Source organism: Poecilia latipinna, unplaced genomic scaffold (genome assembly GCF_001443285.1).
Source record: "Poecilia latipinna isolate Pla-1442-1.1 unplaced genomic scaffold, P_latipinna-1.0 Scaffold1785, whole genome shotgun sequence".
NCBI lineage: Eukaryota > Metazoa > Chordata > Actinopteri > Cyprinodontiformes > Poeciliidae > Poecilia > Poecilia latipinna.
Window position 1 is genome coordinate 51746 of NW_015114401.1, and position 23231 is coordinate 74976.

The 23231-nt window shown below is 37.6% G+C and overlaps 1 protein-coding gene and 1 long non-coding RNA gene across 2 annotated transcripts; one reads left to right on the forward strand and one right to left on the reverse strand.

Annotated features, from left to right (window-relative positions):
* Nucleotides 1–516: 516 nt before the first annotated feature.
* On the reverse strand, nucleotides 517–17474 carry LOC106965206 (uncharacterized). The gene is made up of 4 exons (XR_001428577.1): nucleotides 17460–17474; nucleotides 16655–16769; nucleotides 2481–2623; nucleotides 517–1172 (listed from the first exon to the last, which is right to left on the reverse strand). It is a non-coding gene; the product is annotated as an uncharacterized LOC106965206 (long non-coding RNA).
* On the forward strand, nucleotides 1024–21622 carry efemp2a (EGF containing fibulin extracellular matrix protein 2a). Its single transcript, XM_015061141.1, has 11 exons — nucleotides 1024–1113; nucleotides 10252–10489; nucleotides 14139–14187; nucleotides 14262–14450; nucleotides 16461–16583; nucleotides 16661–16777; nucleotides 17581–17700; nucleotides 18407–18526; nucleotides 18614–18740; nucleotides 20358–20553; nucleotides 21052–21622. The coding sequence occupies exons 2-11, from the start codon at nucleotides 10388–10390 to the stop codon at nucleotides 21211–21213; spliced, it is 1305 nt and encodes a 434-aa protein (XP_014916627.1). The 5' UTR covers nucleotides 1024–1113; nucleotides 10252–10387; the 3' UTR covers nucleotides 21214–21622.
* The last annotated feature ends 1609 nt before the right edge of the window (nucleotides 21623–23231 follow it).

The window sequence follows — 23231 nt, forward strand, 5'->3', positions numbered from 1 at the left end:
TAAAGAGCAAATTAATAGGACAAAAAAAGCACAACACAAGTCTCGTGTTCAAAAAGTTGAGTCGTTTGCAAAACCCAAAACACTGTGAATTTTTACCATAATTAAGTTTTGGATGTCTAAAGTGCGGCCCGGGGACCATTTGTGGCCCTCAAAGTGATTTTGCGTGGCCCTTGACAACAATATAAAAATGGTACAAACTTATTCCAGCTCAAGGTTGGAGGTTGATGCATTTAAACAAATCTTACAGGGAAATTTTCACTGCTTTTCAAAAGAAACAAAAAGCCCCCTAAAATATGTAAAGTACAACACAAAGTATTTAATTAATTTCACAGTAAATCAGTGATTTACTCGAGAGCAGACTTTGACAGACCCTTTTACTAAACTCCACTAAGTAAAAAAAAAAGTTTTTAAAGAATAAGTGACCCACATACTGTTCTTGTTACTGAAAATAAAAACACAAAATCCAAAGATAATATAAAAACCATCCCAATTTAATATATGGTTTGTATTTTTTTAATTTAAACACAGTAATGATGCTGGATTTTATGTTTCAGATTTACAATAATTTACAGCTGCCTTTTCTATGGAAATCAGATGGGTACACTGCTCACCTCTGAGTCAGAGCAGAAATTACTCAGGCCAAAGTAAAAAGCACAGACCAGTAAAAATACTCCTGAAAGTATATTCTTTGCTAAAAGTTACTAAAGTAAAAGTAACTCCCCAACTCTTCACGTTGAGATTTGGGAGGGATTTTTCTTTCTTCTTTTCTTGGGAGTTGGGCGGGTTTTACGTTGTGTTTGGGCTGGAAACTGTCAGTCAGATCTGGCAACCCCGCCTGGGGGGGTCAGGGAGGGGTGGAGGGTGGCAGCGCAGGGGGCCAGCGGGGGGGTAAGAATGGGCCGTCCTACCCCGTCTCTCCCTCCTCCTCTCCCTCCCTCGGCATGTGTTCATCTGCTCCAGCTGTCGGGCTCCCCGCTCACTCTCTCAGGGTCACACAGGCAGCGGTGGAAGGGATCACCAGTGAATGCCAGCTCATCTGGGTCGATCGCAGCCAGCGGACGGACACACCGGTCAGCGGGAGGCGAAACGAGACCCACTGGGGAAGATTCACCCGTGAGTTTTCCTCCATTTCACTGATTCCTTCCTCACTGAAAAGGTTGATGGTCGTCATCCTTTAGCAAGACGTAGCACACTTGAAGTTTATTTCAAGTTGAGCCAATGTACTTGTGTTGGTTTACAGGTATACTTCAAGTATACTTTACTAAAACATACATTGAAGTGTACAAGAAGTACACTCAACTATATATATTTTAGTAAACATACATCAAACTCCAGGTCCGGGGGCCAAATTTGGCACGCCAAAAATGTTTAATGTGGCCTTCTACTCTAAGTAGACACATAAGTAGAACCAGTAAGAAAATAGTTGTGTGCCTAAATATTATTTTATCAGTCAAATAAAAAACGTTTTCATCTGTATTCTGTCAAATTACATTCATGTGAAAAAAAGTTCAATGTTATTTAACTTAAGTTCTAATTGAATGCAGAGACAGCAATTTATTCATATTTTATCAGTTTAATATGAGTATATTTTGCCACTACTGGCTCTTTTAGTTCATTCATGATACTGATATGGCCAGATTTAAAAGCTCTGGCCTCTGTTTCAGTTTAATGAAGTATACTCTTCTCTTTACGCCCATTGTAATATAGAGCTGTATACTTCTAGTTCATATTTTAGTATACTTTCAGTACACTAAAACCATTTTGTGTTTTAGTTCACAAATCAATGTACAGAGTACTTTCAAATAAGGGTACCTTAAGTACTTTGTGGCAGAAATAAGCAATAAGTAGCCTACACCAAAGTACAAACATAAGCATTAGCATTAAAGGGGCCCTAATATGAAAATTCACATTTTGTCCATTTTTATACTTCCATTTGCCTCTCAACTCCTCCTAAAAACAGCACATGTGCTTAAAACCTCCACCAAGCTGTTTTATGGAAATTAGTTCATGTTTTCTGGTGTCTGAAAAACAAGACATTTCAAAAACTTATGAACCCAAAAGGGGCTCCAGCTGGTTTTACCTCTGTATTTGCTGTACAATGGCTGCTGAAAAAGACAAGTGTTTTGTTGTTGACTTACTATCCAGAAACCAATTGCTGCAATCTTGTTGGTTGTGCTGGAGAATCTACTTCTGCTTTTCGAAGATGTACGTTTGTATAATTGCGCATCTGTTTGCAGCCATTTTTAGGGTTGAGTTAGGGTGCTAATAGTGACTAAAATCTCATCATCTTAGAATGATTTTGTGAAAAAGATGTACGGAACAATGAGGTATAATAGGATGAAGTCTTAGTATTATTGTGCTTAGTCATAGATTTCTCTTTAAGTATAAGTCACTATGCTATTACTAAGTATATTGAAAATATTTCAGGACTTTTGAAGTCTGAGTGCTTTTCAGGAAGAAACAGCAGAGATGAGATGTACCTCTATCCCAGCTGTCTGGTACAGGCCATAAAACGTCACAGCTGCCCGACTGCCCTGCTGTCTGTTCCACTCCCCATGCTGCACTTGGCTGCTCGCTGGAGCCAAGATAACGTGGCTGTGTAGTTTACTTCTTGGCTCAGATCCTAGCAAGTGGGTTAGACAGGAAGACAGGCAGTGAGTCACATCATGGGGCATGTTTGACACTGTTTATTGCAAAATCCTCCTAGTCTGCCATAATCGCACCATGAACACTAAAGGAGAAAATGAACTTCTGGGAGATAAACAGGTGCCAACACAGCTCTAAACTCTGACGAAGCGTGTTTCTATGAATTAGGTGGGATTATAGAGGCGGATTATTCCTGCAAACATCAAAAATCAGCAGTGACCAGCATCTTGTTAGCACAGAGGATTGGATTGGATTTTTGCATCTATGTACTCAGTTATTTAAAAGTGAAGTTCGCAGTTTTCCTTCCAGGCAGCTTCCTGACCAGGTTGTCCTGGTCAATATTTCTTTAGGTCTTCTGAAGGTTTTTCTGCAGACCTTGGCTGCTTTTATCCTTATTTACATGTTGAGAGACCAGCCACTTTCAAAGAAATGTTTGGACTGCAAAAATATAAGATCTTACTAAGTATCCTAAGTATCTTTTGTCTAGTTTCTAGAGCATATATCTTAGTACACTTGAAATAGGACAAGTAACTTTTCAGCAAGAGCTTGCTTTATGTAAATAAAGCACAGTGGTTGAAAAACACCGATTTAAGATACTTGGTAAGAAGGGACAAGGGTGTATAGAAAATGGATGGATGTTTGGATACTTGGTAAGATTTTGTGTTCATTCAAGGGTTGATATTTTGAACTTAAATGTGACTTCTATCTTGTCAAATTGAAATCTTTTAGGTGTTTGCAGAAGTATCTTTTGTTTTTCTAACAGCTTTTTTCAGTATAGCAAATCTTAACTTCCTTCCAAAAACACTCCAGATCAGTTTTTTTTTTTGAATCAGATTCATGTCTTAATCTTCCTTGTGAGAAGCCATTATTTTCTTCATTGGGATGGTTTGACTTTTTGTTTCCTGCTTAAAAATTAAATCAATCTCCACCTTCAGCAATTTTGTGTTTATGAAGCCTTGACTACAGATGAAAAACAACTCCCAGGCATGATGCTGCCATCACCATGCTTCATTGTGTGTATGGTGCACTTTAGTTTTATTTGCCATATGTTTTCAGGATGTCTTTTGGGAAACTCTATCCAGGCTTTTGGCCTTTTGAAATCATGTTCAGGTCTTGGAAATTGCGCCATATTTTCTTCATCAGAGCTGTGTTTCAGGAGTTATGAAATCCCTGATCCCTCTAATGCTTTGGAAGCTCTCAGTAGACCTCAACTTTTACTAGGAAATGTAACTTGACCCACTGAGCGTTATTTTTGGGGACTTTAAATGATGGCGGATATTTTCTGTCTCTTATTTAAGACAAGTTTGAATGTGGCGGTTCATTCAGAGCAACATCCCCAGATCTAGATCTTTTTCTATTTTAAAATATTTCAGATTGTTTTTTTTTAATTGTTTTAACTTTGTGCATATTTTAGGTTACACTGAAGGTGGGAAGTTTTTTACATTGCCAAAATCTGACATTTTATCACAGGTAAAATGTTGTTTTAGTCGTATATAAAAAAACATATTTGTCTGACAGCTGCAGGTGACAGATAACTTATTTTGTTTACGCAATAATCTCCCAAACTCAAAATAAAAACATAGCAAACAGCAAAGAACCAGTTATCTCAAAAACCCCACATCCACTGGAATGAACATGATAAATTTCTGGGTTTAAACCAATAAAAAAAGTGATTTTGTCATTTTAATGATTCTTGTTACTGAATAGTTTCTGTTTGACCAATGATGACATTGAAGTTATAAATCTTGACTTGATAACTGACTGAACTTCAGGTATCAGACAAGACAAACATTACTCTGAAACTAGACGAGTAATTTAAGTTCATGGTAACCTAGTAAAATTACTCTTATAATTCTAAATATTTTTAAGTTGTTTTGAAAAATATTTTCATTATTAAATTGTGGAATTTTTTCAAAGTTGAATGTCCATCCCAATGGACTTGAGGAGTTGGGAAATATTAGCTAATGCTTAATTAATTAGTGTTACCATGCAAATTAAATAATATATTGAAGTATTTTATAGATTTTCTTTTTGTGGTTTCATAATTATTATCCATTTTTAAGTGTGTTAACTCAGACTTTCTTCAAATGATTGTAAAAAAATATATATTTTTCCCCCTATATTTCAATGCTGAAGTGGAGTAAAAATAAAAGAAATGTTGTGTAGATAGAAATCAGGTCTGAAGGGATTAATTCAATTTATTAAAAATAAGATCAGACCAATCAGCTGAAACTTGTCCTTTGGTGGATCATTTCTCCCTTTTTGTAAAGACATACTATTTATCTTCTGGATAGTTTTTCGTGGTTGACTCTTCTTTTATCCTCTGTATAGACAATTTCTGCTATATATTTGACTGCTTAGTTACAAAAAATGGACAGAAAAAGCCTCAAAATTCCAAAACCCCCCAAACAAACAAAAGAAAAACACTTAAAAGGTCTTTAGAGAGGTTTGAGAAATACTAATGAAGTCTGGGTGCTTGAATCAAACTTTGAAGCAAGACTGGAGTGATTTAAAACTTTTGCAAGGCAGTTTGCAGAACTGAATGTGACCTCAGGCTGATCCAGGTTCAGCTGTAACAAATGCCCACCTTGCAGTTTACTCTCCCCACCATCCGTTGATCTATGTGTGTGGTCTGGATGGGCTTTGTTTTCCTAGTTGGTCACTTTTAAAGCCGCCATGAAGTCTTTGGTTGTAAAAGTGGCCTGACTGGGTTTATCATCTAGAAATAACAGATCACATCTTTTTTTTTTTGTATGACTACAATTACCCCAGACAACTGTGGTTTTGCTGTGTTGTTGACCTAAAATAAAGTCTTTATTTAGCTGAAAATGTTGTGCAAAGATGGCGGCATACACACAAATTAAAGTATTGTTTTCACAGTTTTAGATAATAAATTTCTAAACAGTACAGTTCCATAGAAGTTTATAAAAAAGCTGCACATGATGTTTATTATCTGATAATTTCATAATTGTTTAAGTATTATTAAAAATAAATTGCTTCAGTAATAAAATCTTCAAATACTTAAACCAGGACTGACAATGTGGACATTTTTAGTCAAAATGCATGAGGGTGGACGGCTTCATCCTATTAGGATCGTCCCCTAGGTTAACAATTAAAGTTAATGAATTTGTGATCAATCCAGTATTTTACAGACAAATAAAATCTTAAACATTTATTTATTTAGGTACAAGACCAAGTATTTTTATTTAATTAATGTTTGTATTTACACTTTGCTAAAACTAGCAAGCACTGCCCAGCTTTCATTGTAAAAACGAGAATAAACCCAGAAAAAGCTTTGGAAAATATTTACCCATTATTAAATACTGTGAAAAATCCTGGTTTTATTTTGGATCAACAATGACTGATCCAAAATCATTGTTCCGTTTCTAACAAAATTAGACTACTTGGCTTCAATAATATATTGTCTATTTAGTATATTATTGAAGAGATAAAACAACAAATGTCTTAATAAATAAATCTTTTCAGTTTTAATTTTATAAAAATTAGCAATATGAACATGTCAACAATAAAAAATATAACAAAAATTACTTCTTTTTTAGATAACTATGACTGTGACTGTGTGACACAGCATTCATGGCATAAACACAAATAATGTTCTTTAAAAAACAAATTTCCATTTAGATCAAATGGAAATGTTTTTGACTTTTGAAACTCAGAAATTTCAGAAATTTTTTTTGTTAAAATTCCTGAGCTAAATTTTTAACTGTTGTCACATCATTTAAATGGAATATGCTAGACCGTTTGAATAGAAAATAAATGTCCATGAACTAAAACGTGTTTTTGAATTGAATCACAGCCCTAAAAATCAGTAGTGAATCACTAGACATTGAAATATTCTCACTGCTAATATTCATAAATTATCTTGCTATCTTAGTGCTCTTGGGGGCCCCCTGGTGGTGTGGGGTCCCTAAGCTGCCGCCTAACTTTCATATTTCTTGGCTACGTTCACACTGCTGACCTAAATGTTCAATTCCAATTTGCTTTTGTGAAATCTGAATGTTTCGGCGTGGTCGTTCACACTTCCAAATATATGGACTTGTATATAATCTCCAGTATGAACTGAAAATGACCTGAAAGTGTCCCGCATTCGCAGCAGAGGGCGTAATAACATCACACATCGAGAGCGTGCTCAGTACTTTTGCCAACTGCCATTAAAAAGAAAAAGAAGAAGAGTCCAGTGTTTGCGGAAGTAAAGGTGGATGCTAATGGTGGAGCATATCTTACGATTTTAAAGGCCAGCACTTGAACAACTTAATCCTCATTATCGTCCACCATGGTTGTCGTTTTTCTTCCCGCTTGAGCGTAGCAGAATGCAAAATAATGACATTTGTTGCACATCGATGACGTTCAGGTCAGATGAACGCGGCCAGAAAAGATCAGATACCTGTCGGAAATCAAAGTGGCCTGGGTCGCATTCGGAAAAAAAATCAGATCTGTGTTGTTCAGACTGTCAAGAAAAAAATCTGATACGAGTCACTTCAGGCTAAAGTGAAAGTAGCCTCTGAGCCGGTGTTCTGATCTGGTATTTTAAATGATCTGCAGCGTGACTAATCAATAATTGGGTGATTGTTTCAGCTCGTAAACCCCCGTTTCTCACCACCAGACGATGAACTCCCGGGTCACAGCCACATCCTCTAACCTTCTCCTCCTCCACATCCTGCCGGGAGGTGACGCGTTAGCGGGTCGGCGGCTGGAGGTTTTGGCTCCAGCTGTCCTTTTGTGTTTTTGGACCATGGGGGGTTTCCCAGAATCTGATACTCTGGGAACCCGCAGCAGAGCCTGTGGGGCATCCCAGCTCAGAACCGATGCCCGGAGTGAGTGGACCTCATGATGGTCAGTTTGTTTTCAGCTGGTTTGGGTTTTACATTCTTGGTGGTTCTACGTCGTAGAAACTAAAAATAAAAAGGTCTTATTGTGTGGTTTGTGCGCTGATTTACCGTCTGGTCTCTAATGGTGTTATCGTGATTCTGCTTTGGAGTGGCCTCTGCCGTCATCGGGAGAGTATTTGAGGCGGTTGGCGTCACTCTGTTTGTCTGAACCTTCAATCCAACAATAAGCTGCTTCTTGCTAACGTGGCCACTGGAATCCACATCCCGAGCGTGACTCCACGCACGGAGAAAGGCAGTGATTATAACTTTCCTGTCATGCACTTTAGTTGGAGCTCACTCTCTTTGTAAACAGCACTACAGGGTTTTTTTTTATATACCTCCTTCGTCTGCCAAGGTTGGAAGGGTTGATTTGTTTATTTTTAGATTCTGCTTAAACTCAAAGCTTCTGTTCAGGAACATTTAACTGAGGGAAGGTTGTGAAACTCGGGCCATCAGGATATTAAACTAACATGATACAATACAAACTCACCTGCAATTTATAAGACACTGAACCCAGCAGAGTAGTAATGGAAGAAACACAGAATAATCTTTTACAGATGAGTCTTACATTTAAGTTTAAGTAACATTTATGGTTCTCTGAGCCGTCATTTTCAGAAAAGTATTCACAGCACTCAGATGTTCTTCCATTTTGTTGAGTTACAGCCACAAACTACATGGTGCAATATGCAATAGACCAAAACAAACTGATGCATTATTGTGAAGTGGAAGGGAAAATATGGAGAGCATTTGTATTTATCTTCTATAGAAGAGGATTAGAACAACTGGAAAACAAAAACAATCTGAGTTTGACATCAGATTTACAATTTTCTCATTTCAAATTCAGGACTGACAAAAAACAGGTCAGGTTTTTGACTTTGAGATTACAATAAGAATTCTATATTTTTTCTGATTAAAGTCAAAAGTTTGACTTTTTTCCACAGAATTTTTCACTTTTCTTACTTTTTTCTTACTCTCTTAATTCTGAGTTTTTCTGAGGTTAAAGTAAAAGTGTTTACTTTTTTTCTGAGAAATCTGGCTTCTACTCACTTTTTTCTCCATGATTTTGACTTTTCTCTCAGAATTTTTACTTTTCCTAACATATTTTGACTTTTTCTCAGAGTTCTAACTTAATCTTGAGATTCATTCAAACTATATGGAAAGTGTCCAGACATCAATAATTGAGCTTTCTCAAGGTCAGAATATTGACTTTAATCAGAAAAAAGTGAGAATTATGATTTTAATGTCAAGGAAAAATGAAAATTCAGGGGGGAAAATCAGTAAGAAAAAAGTGGGAAAAAAGAATTCTGAGAAAAAAGTCAAAATTTTTACTTTTATCTCAGTTTCAGTCTTGAAATTTAAATAAAACAGAATAGGAAATCTGAGATTAAAGTCTGGTTTTGTTTTTTGTTTTCCTGTGGTTTTAATCATTTTTCACAAGGTATAAATACAAATGCATGACATTTGTTTCCTCAGAAAATATATTGACATTTATGGTGTTAATATGACAGAATCTAAGGTTTTGCAGCACTTTTCTTGATGTGGTTTTAAAAGCCTCAAAGAGAATGAAAGTGACTCAGTTGTTCTTTGTTTTCGAATAAGTTACATCTGCTTCAAGTGCGTTTTATCGTTTTTTCCAGGCTAATCATCTACATTTCTGAACTCTTAGCAAACCTGTGGGGGTATGCAGGGTCAGCAAGTAAGGTTGTCTGATAAATGTCTCTGAGAGTTATTATACAGCCACTCATTTTCTGTTTCAGTAGAAGGCGGACACAAAACGTTATTGCAGAAACATGTGAGGGGGGGTCAGGTTTTAAGAGTCAGTCCGGTCTTTGCCAGCTTGCAGACAGAGAGCTTTCTGTAAGCGAAAGTATTGACTTGGTTATTTTTAGCCGAAGCTTCGGAGTACGTCACAGTGTTTATGTTTTGACCTGGCAGTGTGAGTATTTCCATTTATTTTTGCACCGATGAAGGGAGAATTGACTGACTGTCTTCTGAGAAGCTAATTATGAATCGGCTCCATCGTGTTTTGCTCTTACAGACTCAACTGAACCATTCTGAAGTAATTATCTTTGGAACAATCCAGAGTCAGCACACAGCTTCACTAGTACTCCTCGAAACAACAGGCCCAAAATCCGGTCTGGGCGTAGTGATGTACTCTTCAGAGCCACATAAAGACAGTTACAAAGTCAGTCTTCTGTCACCTGAAGAACATTTCCAGGATTAAAGCACTAATGTCTCAGCCAGATCTAGAGATCTTAGCACCAAAATATCTTAAAGATCTGCTGTTGTCATAGCAACCTTCTAGATCTCTCAGGTCTTCTGGTTCTGGTCTGCATCCCCAGAACCAGAACCAAACATGCAGAAGCAACATTCAGCTTCTATGCACCACAAATCTATAAGAAACTTCCTGAAAACTGTAAAACTGCGGAAACACTGACTTTTTTTTACATCTAGGCTAAATCCACCCGTTTAGATTTTCTTTTGAACCATAATAAATGAAAGATTTACCAACTTATTGGATGTTTATTGATGATTTTGATGATGGCTCTTGACAAAATGTAACCTTTGTTCCTGTAAGATATTTTAATTTTTGTGTCTTTTAACGTAAAGCATTTTGAAGTGCCTTGCTGAAATGTGCAATACGAATAAACTCTGGTTCGGTGATGTCCAAAGTTTTAAATGTCTTTTATGTCCTCTTTGTCTCTCTGCATTGCAGGTCTCATCCACTCCGAGTCTGAACTTCAGAGTCCAGCTGCCTCGCAGTCGTCATTGTGTGTGTGTGTGTGTGTGTGAGTGTGTGTGTGTGTGTGTGCATGTTTTCTGTTAGCTTGCCCATCAGTTAGGGTATTAGTATGCAGGGTGTTTGTGTGTCAGTCTTGTGTGTGTGCATATGTGTGTCTGCGCTCCTCCGCAGTGCGATTTCACAGTCGCATGTAAAAACTTACACCAACACGGTAAGAATAGATTAATCTCTATCGTCTTTTTTCTTTTTAATTGTTTATAGAAACAAGAAAATACATTTTTGACAATTTAAAAAATACACGAGGCAGAATTGAGAATTAAAATGCTCTTATAAGAGTGTAAAATATATTTTTTAGTCACTGTTAGAGGAAGAATTAGTTTTAACGGTTTCTCTAGAGCCTTGGAAAAAATCTGAGAAGAGTGGCATGCATTGTTCTATCAGTGAATTGACATTTTTCTTCATTCTTCATTCCAAAATGGCTCTAGCAGTTTTTATGGAATTCTTTCCACTGATTCCCAGTTAGGTTAATGGTTATTAAAATCCAGTTATTTTTGACCTCATTCAAGCTGAATAAAGCTTCATTACAGCCACAAAAGTTACATGACGATTTGAAAAAGAACGATTTAAAATCTGCAACGGGGAATTTGTTATTTCTAAAGAACCGCCATTTTGTTTTGTATTGTTAGCGGAACTGGGTAGTAACTACTTACATTTACTTGAGTAAAAGAAAAGGAAAAAGTAAATTTACGCTTCGGATTATTTTTACTATTTTGTACTTTTACTTTAGTAACTTTATAATGAAGTATCTCTGCTGTTACCTGAGTAAAATTTCTGGGTACTCTACCAATTCTGAGTAACTTGAACAATGGAAAAGCAAACAAGTTTTAACCAAGACACCAGACACATCTGCAGTTTTTGTCAAAAGTTTCATGTTATATTCAAAGAAATTCATCTGGAAAAATATTTTTTCCCTGATTCTGTTATTTTGTAATTTATACCAAAATTTCCACATGAATTTCTGTTTTAATCCATCTCATTACATAGTTTCAAAATATTAAATGATTGATGCTTTGATTATTACTCAGCACTTCAGTCGACTAATTTTTTGGATGGTTGCTTTTTACTTTTACTTAAATATGTTGAAGTATCTCTACTCTGAATACAATTTTTGGATACTCTCCATGTTTTTCATCCTATAAAATAATAATAATAAAAGTATTTTGCAAAAAGATGAGTTTATTTTCTTCTATGGCACTTTAACAGTTGTTGAAAATTAAGGGGAAAGATGTATAGTTTCTAACCTAATGACTAGAAAAAATAATTCTAAAAAAGTTGCAGGTGCTTTTAGCGTCATTCTGTTGTGGAACCAATTAATTTATTCCATGAAAAACCTTTTAATTATATGTATATTTAAAACATATCAGAATGTGGTTCTTTATCATTTTTATACAGTTATTAGAGCTTTGGTAGGTCCAAAGAGCCGCAGGTTGCAGACTATAGCCCAATACATGATACTGCCACCACCATGTTTCACTGCAGGAAGTGTATATTCAGGATGACCTTTAATCTTAGTTTTGCTTCACACATGGCGTTTTGTTCAGTGTTTGATCAGAGCACCATATGTTTTTTGCATCCTCTACATGACTTGTGGAAAACTTTACTGTACTTTCTTCCTGCCAATCCTCCATAACGGCCAAATTTGATGACTAATATTTGTCCTGTCAACCTGACCTCAGCTTTGGATCTCTGCAGCTCGTTTAGAGTCACCATGGGCCTCTTGGCTGTCTTAATGACTAATGTGCTCCTTTCCTGTCATGTCAGTTTTATGAACCGCCAAACTTCTCCAAAGGTTTATCTCAGACCTGCTTGGTATCTTTCTTGGTCTTCATGGTGATGTTTCTTCTCAAACAAACCTAGCTGATATTAAAACACACACAGCCAGTGTAATTGGTTCTGTTATATTTTACTTAAAAGGGATCAATCATGCAAAACTCGCATTTTGCATATTTTTGTGCTTCCATTCACGTCTCAATTACTTCTATAAAACAGTTTTTGGCTATAAGTTCATGTTTTATGGTGCCTTTAATATGACTCGCTTTAAAGTCCTCCAGAATGCAACAATACAAATCAGTAGGAACTGCCCAGATGGTTACCTTGCAACATTAGCGGCGTTCTGCCCATCATCTAGCAACCCAAGCAGAGCTCCAGCAGGTTTGGTCAGCTGGTTTTACCGCTGTATGTGCTGTACAATGGCTGCTGGAAAAGCAGTTGTATAATTGTGCATCTGTTGGCAGCCATTTTCATGTGCAAGTGTAAACAATAAGTTGTGGGGCATGGCCAGCATCAGCTTAATTGGATTTAAAGTGACAAGAGGCCTAAAACAGCTCGTTCTGGAAGGAGATAAAAATAGGCTGAACTGACCAGACAAAAATCGCATTATTCAAGAATGATTTTGTGCAGAAAAAAGTTATGAACATGTTTTGTATCACACATATAACTATCCTAAAATGTTCAAGGAGGCATTAAAGCTTTAAGGGTGTCAGAGTAAATGGAGCCAGAATATACAAACACGTGCCACACTTTTCAGATTTTATTGTCAAATTTTGAAATTATTTACTTCCTCTTTGAATTTATATAATACTTTCATACTATGAAACCTGAAGCTTGACTGTAATGTGGCAAACTGTGAGCTCTACTAAAAGAAAGACGACTGAACTGAGCTCAATATTAGCAAATTTAGGAAATAAATTAAACTTGGTTATGTACTTTTCAATGAAAGTGACTTAACTCTTGTTTTTATTGCTCAGAATTGACAAAACAATGTTCTATTCTTGACTAGTCAAAGGATCTACAATAATTTACATCCATTTCCAACACAAAAGATGGACACTTTGTTTAATTAAAGGATTGAAGCTGATTTTAACTAACTAAATAAATTAAAGTTCTTTTTTTATTATTTTGCAAGTCCTTTTGACTTGACAATTTTGACCCAAGTGACAAATAGTTTGGACATCCCGCTCTAACAAGTTTCAATCCAGGTTTGCCTCACAACATGATGCTGCCACCACCTTCACAGAAGGGATTTATGTAAACAGTAAAATACAAATTTAGATTTGCAACTGAACTCTACCAAAAACTCTGAATAAGACAAAATGGCGGGTATAAATGTTAAGTTGCTTTAACCTTCCTGGTTTTTCACGTGCGACTCTCTCTCCAACTTCAGCGTGCCTAAAATAAGTAGGAACAGTTTCAGTTTTACATTCATGCCTTCTGGAAATCTATGACGTTTTTCTCGTTTAGCTGCCTGTCGAGACAGAACGTTTTTGCACGGAAGGGCCTAAAAAAAAAAAAAAAACAGCATGCCGCAGCAGCCCACCTGTCAGGTGATCCCCCTGGGTTTTGAGTTGAAATGTAAGCCTCAAGTCACCTTTCCTGCTCTGTGTGTAATGTTCCACGGAAACGTCTCTTCTCGGGACCTTAAAGCGGTCATTGCTGGGAATAAATTTGGATTTAATACCATGTCTCCTCACTCCTCCGCTTTTCTTTCCACTGCAGGTCACAGTGGTGTGCTTTTCCCTCTTAGTGATAATGACCGTTTTTCCAAACTGAGCCTTTAAACACGTTGTTTCTGAAGCACAGTTTGGCTTTGGGAGGGATTTTAAAAACGCTCAAATGGATTTACGTCTCCTAGGCTCAGAGCTTTAACATGAATACCCCCTGCTTCATTTCTCTTGTTCCACTACTGGAGATTTATTGTGTATAATGAATATATTATGCAACTCCTTGGCTCAGGGAGTCTGCTCACGTATTTTTTCCAATTTTTTTCTCACAGAGTCTTCTCTCTCTGCTGCTCTTTGTAGGAATGCACAGATGGGTATCACTGGGACCCCCTGACTGAGCACTGCAAAGGTGAAACTCTGCACGTCCCAGAGCACTCCGGATCCATTTTTAATCAGATTTCTGACTGAGTGTCTTCCTGGCAGACATAAACGAGTGCGAGACCATTCCAGATGCCTGCAAAGGAGAGATGAAGTGCTTCAACCACTATGGCGGCTACCTGTGCCTCCCCCGCTCTGCGTCGGTCATCCCCGCTCCGGAGCCCGCCATCACCCCAACCCCGGCCTTTAACCCTTGCCCTCTGGGCTACGAGCCGCATGGAGACAGCTGCGTGGGTGGGTGGCGGCCGCAGGATGAGCGATCGCTAAGCGAGTGTGTGTTGGTGGCCGCAGATTGCTGAGGGACAGGTGGCGGCGGCAGGCGTGAGGACTGGAGGCAGCAAGCTGGTGCGATCTCTGTGGGTGTGAGTGAGTGGGAGCCCGCAGGACAGGAATTTGGGAGATTTCACACGAGGACAGCTGCTGCGTTTTTTAGAAACTGACTTGCAGCTATAAACCTGCTAGTGCCGGAGGTGTTCGACATGACTTGCATGAGACAGCAAGCATGACTCAACGTGGTATTCTCAGCTGCTGGGAGCAAGTGAGGCCAAACGCCGCAGCCTCAGCTTCGGCTGGCGGAGCGTAGCTGCCGCGTTAGGCTCACAATGAGTTTTAAATTGGAAAATATTCTGCAAAAAAAAATTGCACATTTTACACATTTTTGAGCTTCCATTTGTCTCATCTGCTTCTAAAAAGTATTAACAAATACCATCCAGACGTTTTTGGCATTAAGTTAAAGGGGTGGTATTATGAATTAGTCAACTTTTTTGGGTTTCATATCATGTTATGATGCTATTTCCTAAAGTGTTGCTTTGATTCTTTCATGCATGTTTGAGAAATCCTTTAACCTGGCAACAAATTGGCTGTGCAAAACACCTGAGCCATCTTAGCCCTGCCTTCGACAACAAAGCTCCTCCTCAGAGATGGAGTTTCCAAGCTTCTATAAGTTTCTTAAGACTCCCCCACTCAGCTCCTTCAGACTAGCCAGCAGCAATTAGCTAAAACCTGTAGAAACTGAGCATTTACCGAGCTCATTATAGGAGCTACTTCTCTGGTAAAAACATTGTTAAAGGGTTAATAGAGGAGCTATAATGTCATTACTTCCTGAAGGCAGAATTTCAGAAAGAACAGGAGTTTTTAAAGAGCCATGGCCCAATTTTGAGGCAATAAAGTCAAATTTCTTTTAAGTCACCTGAAGGTAATATAGTTACTTGATTGTGCTATAAATGGTACTGTATGGCTGGAAAATATGTAATACTGCCCCTCTAATGTTTTTTGGTGTCTGGAAAACAAGCCGTTTCAAGAACCTCCCATTTGTTAAATCTCAACTGCACTGTTACCTAGCAACCGAAGCAGAGTCCAGCCCCTTGTCACTGCACAATCCATACCGTTTGCTCATTTACACATGCCCAAAAAGAACTGCTTCTGGATCATTCTTAATATGTACATCGATAAAGAACGACATGTTTATATCATGTTTATATCAGTTAAAATACTGCAGGTGTGTGCAATTATTCCCTGAAAAAACTGTAAACCTAGCATTTTTTTATTAGTACCAATACAAATAATACTTTTTTACTCTTGAGTAATTTCTTGAATGGCTACTTTTTACTTTTACTTTAAGTAGTACCATTTTTACTTGAGTACAACTTTTGGGTACTTTAGCCACAACTGGTAAAACATTTGGATTACACACTGACAAAGGTGGGGAGGGTATTCAAAGATTGTACTTAAGAGTACTTCAACTTAAAGTAAAGTAAAAGTAGCTGTCCAAGAAATTACACGAGTAAAAATATATTTGGTAAAAAGTCTGCTCAAGTAGAGTAAGCAATAATATTATAATTTTATAATATTTAAAAATTATATAATCAGATGGACCAAAATATAAAGTTGAGTAGAATTTTTTTAATTTTAAGGTATTTTAAGGCAAAAGAAAAATAAAGTCAGTTTCTTTCAAAGTAAAACTTCTGAAAGTGCATGTGTGTGTGTGTGTGTGTGTGTGGTGTGCGTGCGTGCGTGCGTGCGTGTGGTGAATTTTTGGTTAAAATGTGTTTGCTTTTCATTCAGAGGTAGAGAATCCAGAAATTTTACTCAAGAGTACAGATACTTCATAATAAAATTACAAAAGTAAAAGTAAAACATACAGCTAAAAGTAATTTTTTTCAATGAAGTTACTTAAGTAAATGTAACTATTTGCTGCCTAACTCTGCCTTTAAAGTCCGTCTCTGTTCTGCTTCTCCCACACAGATATTGATGAGTGTGAGCGAGACGAGCACGACTGCCAGCCCAGCCAGCAGTGCATCAACACGCTAGGCGCCTTCAACTGCCAGTGCCCCCGCGGCTACAACAAGGTCGGCACGGAGTGCATTGGTGAGTCCATCTCCACATCACTTCCTGCTGCGCTGAATAAACCCGTTAACCCTCTGACCCGTGTTTCTCACCTCCAGACATAGACGAGTGCAGGTTCAGGTACTGCCAGCACCGCTGCGTCAACGTCCCCGGATCCTTCTCCTGTCAGTGCGAGCCGGGCTTCCAGGTGGGAGGGAACAACCGATCCTGCGTTGGTGAGAGTTAATGTTATTAATCCCTACACAATCACCTTTAAGGCCACTTTCACACTGCAGCCTGAAGGGACTTAATTCAGATTTTTTTTTTATCAAATCAGATTTGATAAAATCAAGTGGTTTTTCACACTTCCAAATATATGCAACTTGTACGTGATCTCCAGTGTGAACTGCAAAAGACCTGAAAGTGTCCTACATGTGCAGTAGAGGGCGCAATAACGACACACATAGAGAGCATGGTCAGTGTTTTGCCAATTGCCATAAAAAAACAAGAGACCAGTGTTCATCTTGCTGATTTGAAATAGTGACATTTATAAATGAATGAACAAGGTGAAAATTAGACTTTTTTTCCCACTAATAACAGGCTGAATAATCCAAATTGTTGCTGTTAATTTTTTACTTTGAAACTTTATAAACAGAACCACATTGGTATTCCTTCAATCAACAATCGTCATTAAACATCTCTTTTGTAAATGTTGCAAAAAACAAACAAACATAAAAACTGTATTACCACTGTCACAGTAACTGAGGACAGATGAAAAACGTCTATTATAAAGAATAACTAAAAGCCACTGAGATCACTAGCTTTCAACTGGAACATTGAAGAATAATTGATAAAATATGTCTCCGCCTGTTGCAAATCCTCTCTATTTCAACAATCAGTGTTATTCTATAAACCTACTCTCTTGAGTTTTGCTTCTTTGGCAGCGAAGTGCATTTTCCTAGGCAGCAGCTCAGTTAGACATCCTGGTTTTTGGACGCTTCAGTGCAGTAAAATGTGCCGCTCGTTTTTGTGTTTTCAGATGTAAATGAATGCGAGATGGGCGCCCCCTGCTCTCAGCGGTGTTTCAACACCTATGGCACCTTCATGTGTCGCTGCGATCAGGGCTACGAACTCGGGCCTGACGGGTTTACCTGCAACGGTAAGAATTATCCTCCATTATCCCTGGTTTATTTGTGGAAAGGCATTAAAGCTGCAAGGTGTAACTCAGCCTAAAGCCTCTTTATCAATCGCGGATCTAAAAGAGCAGCCTGGTGTATTAGCTCCCACTGCAGTGTAAGAAAATCATGATTAAACTAGGAGATGACAAGCAAGTCTTTTAATATATTTATAGCTAAAAACTACCGTTGTATGCTAAGCTAACAGTCACTGACCGAAGTCAAAGCAGTACGAATCATGACAGACTGACTTAGTTACTAAAAAGAGCAAATAAGTATCCTCATTAATAAGTTCTGCTTATAATTTATTAACAGTTTATCTAATAAACGATTATTTTTAACTTCTTACTTCCCGGTGAACGGACGTCCTCTAATGGCGGTTCCTTCAGTTGACTTTTTTTCTTGTGGAAAGTTCAGAATTCCGGAAGTCCAAGAAGCGACGTGATTGGTCGATGTTTTAACACGTGTTCTGTGTGTCCAGTTGTTTTAAGTAGAACACATGAAGTGTAGAAAACGACACAAGATGTGTTGAATTGGTTCAACAAAATTGTGTTAAATAATAACACATTTGTTTTAAGAGTATAGAGTAATTCTACTCTGAATATGTAGTGACAGTTTCAACAAATATGTAAAATAATATGTTTTATAAGTTGCGTACTGCGACATTAATCCCCCGACCCGCCTTGTCAGACATCGATGAGTGCAGGTCCTCCAGCTATCACTGCCAGTTCCGCTGCGTCAACGAACCCGGGAAGTTCTCGTGTGTGTGCCCTGAGGGATACCAGCTGGTGGGCACCAGGATGTGCCAAGGTGAGTTTCTGAAACTAAAAAAAAAATAAGTAAAAAACACCCCTCTCTGCACAGTCAAACCTCACAAGCTGCTTTTTTATGCTGCAGATATAAACGAATGCGAAACAGGCGAGCATCAGTGCAGCGACACGCAGACCTGCGTCAACATCCACGGCCGCTACCAGTGTGTGGATGCCAACCGCTGCCAAGAGCCATACGCCCACAACTCGGACAAGTGAGTGACGGCAAACACACACTCACACACCTTGTCCTAATTAGAGAAGTATGCGCTGGCCATCGGCTCTGAACATAATCAGAGCCTGTGCCGAGCGCAACGCAGACTGCTAAATTACACCAATTACTTTTTCCACTTTTGAGTCCAGCTTTACGAGCTTTTCTTTTGAACGTTCTCCAAAGCAATAAGAGGACTTTTACAACTGAGAACAAGCTGGTGGAAATCACCTCCTGTCAACATGCCACACAGGAGGGTGTAATAGGGCTGTCCAAAGGGCGGCTCGGGGGCCATTTGTGGCACTTTGCAGGATTTCTGGGAGCCCCCAACAATCTCAGTTCTACAGCTGAGCAAATCGTAGTTTGTTGATGTAAATGTAAAAAATGTTATCTTAGGTGCAACTTTTGTCTAGCAGATAAATATATATAAAATGGGTAAAGTAAAATTATGACAATAAAGTTGTTATATTATGAGTTTATTCTCATAATTTTATTATTTATATCTTTTTGCATTCATCTTAATTTTCAAGTAACTAGAACTACAATTATTGACCTGCTTTTACTCATTCTCAATAAGATCAATCTTACTAACTTAGAAACTGTGGCCCTGTTTTATACTACTGTATTAGGCCCAAATTAAGAAAAAAGACATAAGATTACAAGAATATTGTAACATTACAAGAATAAGGTTGTAATAACAGAAGAGTAAAGTCTTCTTAATATTACTGGAAGTAAGTCTAAATACTGCAAGAAGAAAATGTATTAATATTAAGATAATAAATTAATAGTCTTATGACAGTAAAGTCGGAATAATGTGAGAATAAAAATATTGTAATCATGATAATAAAAGTAGTAATATGAGAATAAAGGTCCTAATAAAAAACAGTTAAGATTCCCAATTATTAGCAAAGTTTTTGCATTCTTAATTTAATTATTGATCTGCTTTTACTCTAAAGCAAATTTCTGACAGCCCAAATAAGAAAACAATCAATCCTAAAAAAAATTTAAACTGTGGCCCTGTTTTATTCTAATGTACAACAGAGTATTATGGCCATGCCAAGAAAAAAAAAATACATGAATAAAATTTTGGCAATGAAGTCCTAATATTATGAGAATAAGGTAATAGTATTACGAGAGTAGTCTTATTTCTAGAATAAAACCAAGATAGTGTGAGAATAAAAAGTTGCATAAATATGAGAATAAAAAGTAGTAAATAATACAAAAATAAAGTTGAAATATTATGACTTTATTCTTATTTTGACTTCATTCTTGTAATATTGTGATTTCATTCTCATAATTTTATTGTTTTTATTTTCTTAGTATCAACCTAATATTCCATCATACAAATGCAGTCTTTCAGGACTTTATATTTTATATCTACAACAATTTACTGGTTAATTTTTATACAAATCTGACTATTTTGTTGATTTCAATAAAATTGTATTTTTTTTAGTTTATTATTGAGCAGTTAAAATAAAAACTGCTCAATCATAGCAGTTTTTAAAATGTTGTTGGTGCCGGTGATTTTAAAACAGTTTCCTCATCTTTTGGGAGAACTTTACTCCCTCTGCTGGCTGATGGATGAACTGCAGTAACAATAATAAAAGGTGTTTTTCTCCAGCCTCTGTGTGTGCCCGCACAGCAAGCCTGCCTGCAGAGACTTGCCTTACAGCGTGGTCCACCGGTACATGACCATCACCTCGGAACGCTCTGCCCCCTCAGACATATTCCTGATCCAGACCACCAACTTCCTGACCGGCTCCTTCAACACCTTCCGCATCCGGTCCGGAGACGACAACAGGGACTTTTACATCAGGGTGAGGACTCTGTCAGAAGAACCAGCTCTGTTAGGCCGCAGAACAAAACACCTCAGTAAACACGGAGTGAAATCTGCACCAAACTGCTTAAAAATGAGCTTCAGATTCCAAAAGTAACTCCTTTCTTTACTACCTCCAATGACCCTAAAATGCTGTTGTACAATTTTAAAGAAAAGTGGCTTCACTTATCTTGTTGCGCTAAAGAAAGCAAAATCTGGAACTCAGACACTTAAAACTAAAAGAACACGAAGCAGCAATGAATTATATAAATATAATCATAAATTAGTTGTTTTAATGTGTAGTACAAACTAAAGAGCTATTAAATGTCAGTTTAAATGTAATTATTTTTAACATTTTGTCTCTGTGTAATAAATGTCCACTGATTAAAGGGTTTTCTTAAAGATTAATCAGTTTTAATGCTGAATATGTTTGCAGGCCGTTTCATAGAAGCTTCCAGTGACTGTAATACTCTTTTGGTTTGTTTTTGTGTCGCCTCAGCAAACCAATAACTACAGCGCCATGCTGGTTCTGGCCCGGGCCGTGTCGGGCCCCAGAGAGTACACGTTGGACCTGGAGATGCTGTCGGGTCACCCTCTGGTCGGCCAGCGCAGCAGCTCCGTCCTCAGACTTTCCATCTTTGTTGGGCCGTACACCTTCTGAAGCCGGAGCCGGGCGGACGGACGCAGACCCAAATGGAGCTGCAGAACAGAAGTGGTCGATGCAGTTCAGCCAGTCACTGTGATGTTCACCTTTTCTGCCTTCAGTGGTCCACAGAAAAACGACACTTTCCTGTCAGAATGCAGCAAACACACCGTTTTACTGATTTTACCTTCTTTTCTGTCCGGTAAACAATCTGACTGGGTCCAAATGACTGGATTTCTCATCAGTTATCAGTTTTCATGCTTATCAACATGTTAATGTTTTCAGTAACTGCCACCAGACCTCAGCACCACACCTCCTCCACTGTTCATTAACTGTGTTTGTGCGACTTCTCTGTTGTTTCGGGGTTTGTCATGTTGTACTTTATATTTTTAAAGATTTGAACTCAAATAAAACAATACTCCTTATATCTGTGTGTCATAATGAGAACGCTTTCATTAAAAACACTCTTGTTATTTATTGGTGGAACTATATATAGTTCAGTTATATGATCATTTAATCAATAGCAGTCTCTCGATAAAAATTGGCTAAAAAATGGCCAACAACCATTTTTTGTATTTTATGAGATTTCTTGAGCAGGCAAACATAAAGTAATGGAAAATCGTGTTAGTCTGTAGCAGGTCCAGCACAGCTAATTGAAAAAAGCTTTATGTCTGATGCTGAGTTCAAGTTGTACTCAAAGCTGGGAAATTCCGACTTTAAACAAAAAAAGCAAAAAAATAAAAAATAAATTGGAATGCCGTCCAACGTCTACAACACTGTATCAGGGCTCCTGTAGATATATATAAAAAGAAGAGTAAATTTCCACCAAAAACACAGAAATAGGGATATGAATTTCAGAAATAAAAGTTGCTCCAAAGAACTCAGGAAAAAAGGACATTGCTGTTTAAAAAGATTAAAAATTTCACCAAAAACCTTTGAAATCTTCTAGAAAAAACTTGGACATTTCCGAGTTTTAAAAGTCAAAAATTGTTAGGAAAAAAACACTGAAATTTTGAGATTCATCTCGGAACTTTTCTAGGAAAAAATATTGAAAAAAGTAGCAAATTTTCAAAAATTTGTTCTAGAGCATTTCTGAGTTTAATCTCAAAATTTCAGATTTTTTTTTTCTTTTTGTAGCTTTGAAACCTTGGGATCAATCTGCAGATTTTGGACCAAAAACATCAGAAATATGATAGTTAGCATATTATAATTCATATTTTGAACTGCTGCGTTCATCGATTCAAAATTGTTTGATCTGATGAACACATCGACCTCAAACATCAGTAAATTGTTTCTTTTTGATATTTTGGCTGATTTCTTTTGACCTTCTCATCGTGTCAAACAAGAAACCAGTGCAATTAACTCAATTGTGTCAGTCAGCCAATCAGAAGCTTCCAAACCCATGACATCATCATCTGGTGATGTTTAAGAGACAGCAATCTTTAATAAATAAGTTAACTTCAGACAGTGAGAAAAAAAATGTCTGTTTCTGGTTTCAACTGCAGGTAACCTGCATGTGGTCCAACCATAGACATTAATTGTCATATATCTAAAATTAGGTTGGTTTATTTTGCTTATTTAAATAATATTAAGGTGGACTAAAAACTAGAGTGCTGCCTCATTGTTACGGCTCATCATCCTCATGTGTGCAGATTTATAATCTTCATCTGCAGCCTGATATTTGCCACTAATCGCATCTCTTTGTGCCATTAATGGTCTAAAATGTGCTTCTTGGTTATAAGAGGCAGACTGAAGGCTAAAAATAGCTACTTTTGCTCACTCACTGTTTCACAGCAGCTACTGAAGCTCCTGGCCCAGAAAAAAATGGAAAAAAACTGAAAGTTAAAGCGAGAGAGAGAGAGAGAAAGGGGGAAGCCCTTATTTAAGAGTCCACCGCTGTTTTCCTCCGCCCAGTCCCACACACAAACACCACACACACCTCCATCTGTCCTCAGCGGGGGGGGGATGATGAGTCACACAGCCTCTGTTTTATGTAATTGGACCAGAGTCATTTCAGCCAGCAGGGGGCAGCAGAT

Bases quoted from the DNA above. Each gene is read 5' to 3' on its own strand.
- efemp2a (XM_015061141.1), top strand. From the start codon at position 10,388: ATGCAGGGTGTTTGTGTGTCAGTCTTGTGTGTGTGCATATGTGTGTCT. The intron at 14,188-14,261 runs GTGAAACTCTGC...TCTTCCTGGCAG, and splicing joins CCTGACTGAGCACTGCAAAG to ACATAAACGAGTGCGAGACC. The intron at 14,451-16,460 runs GTGGGTGGCGGC...TCTCCCACACAG, and splicing joins GCATGGAGACAGCTGCGTGG to ATATTGATGAGTGTGAGCGA.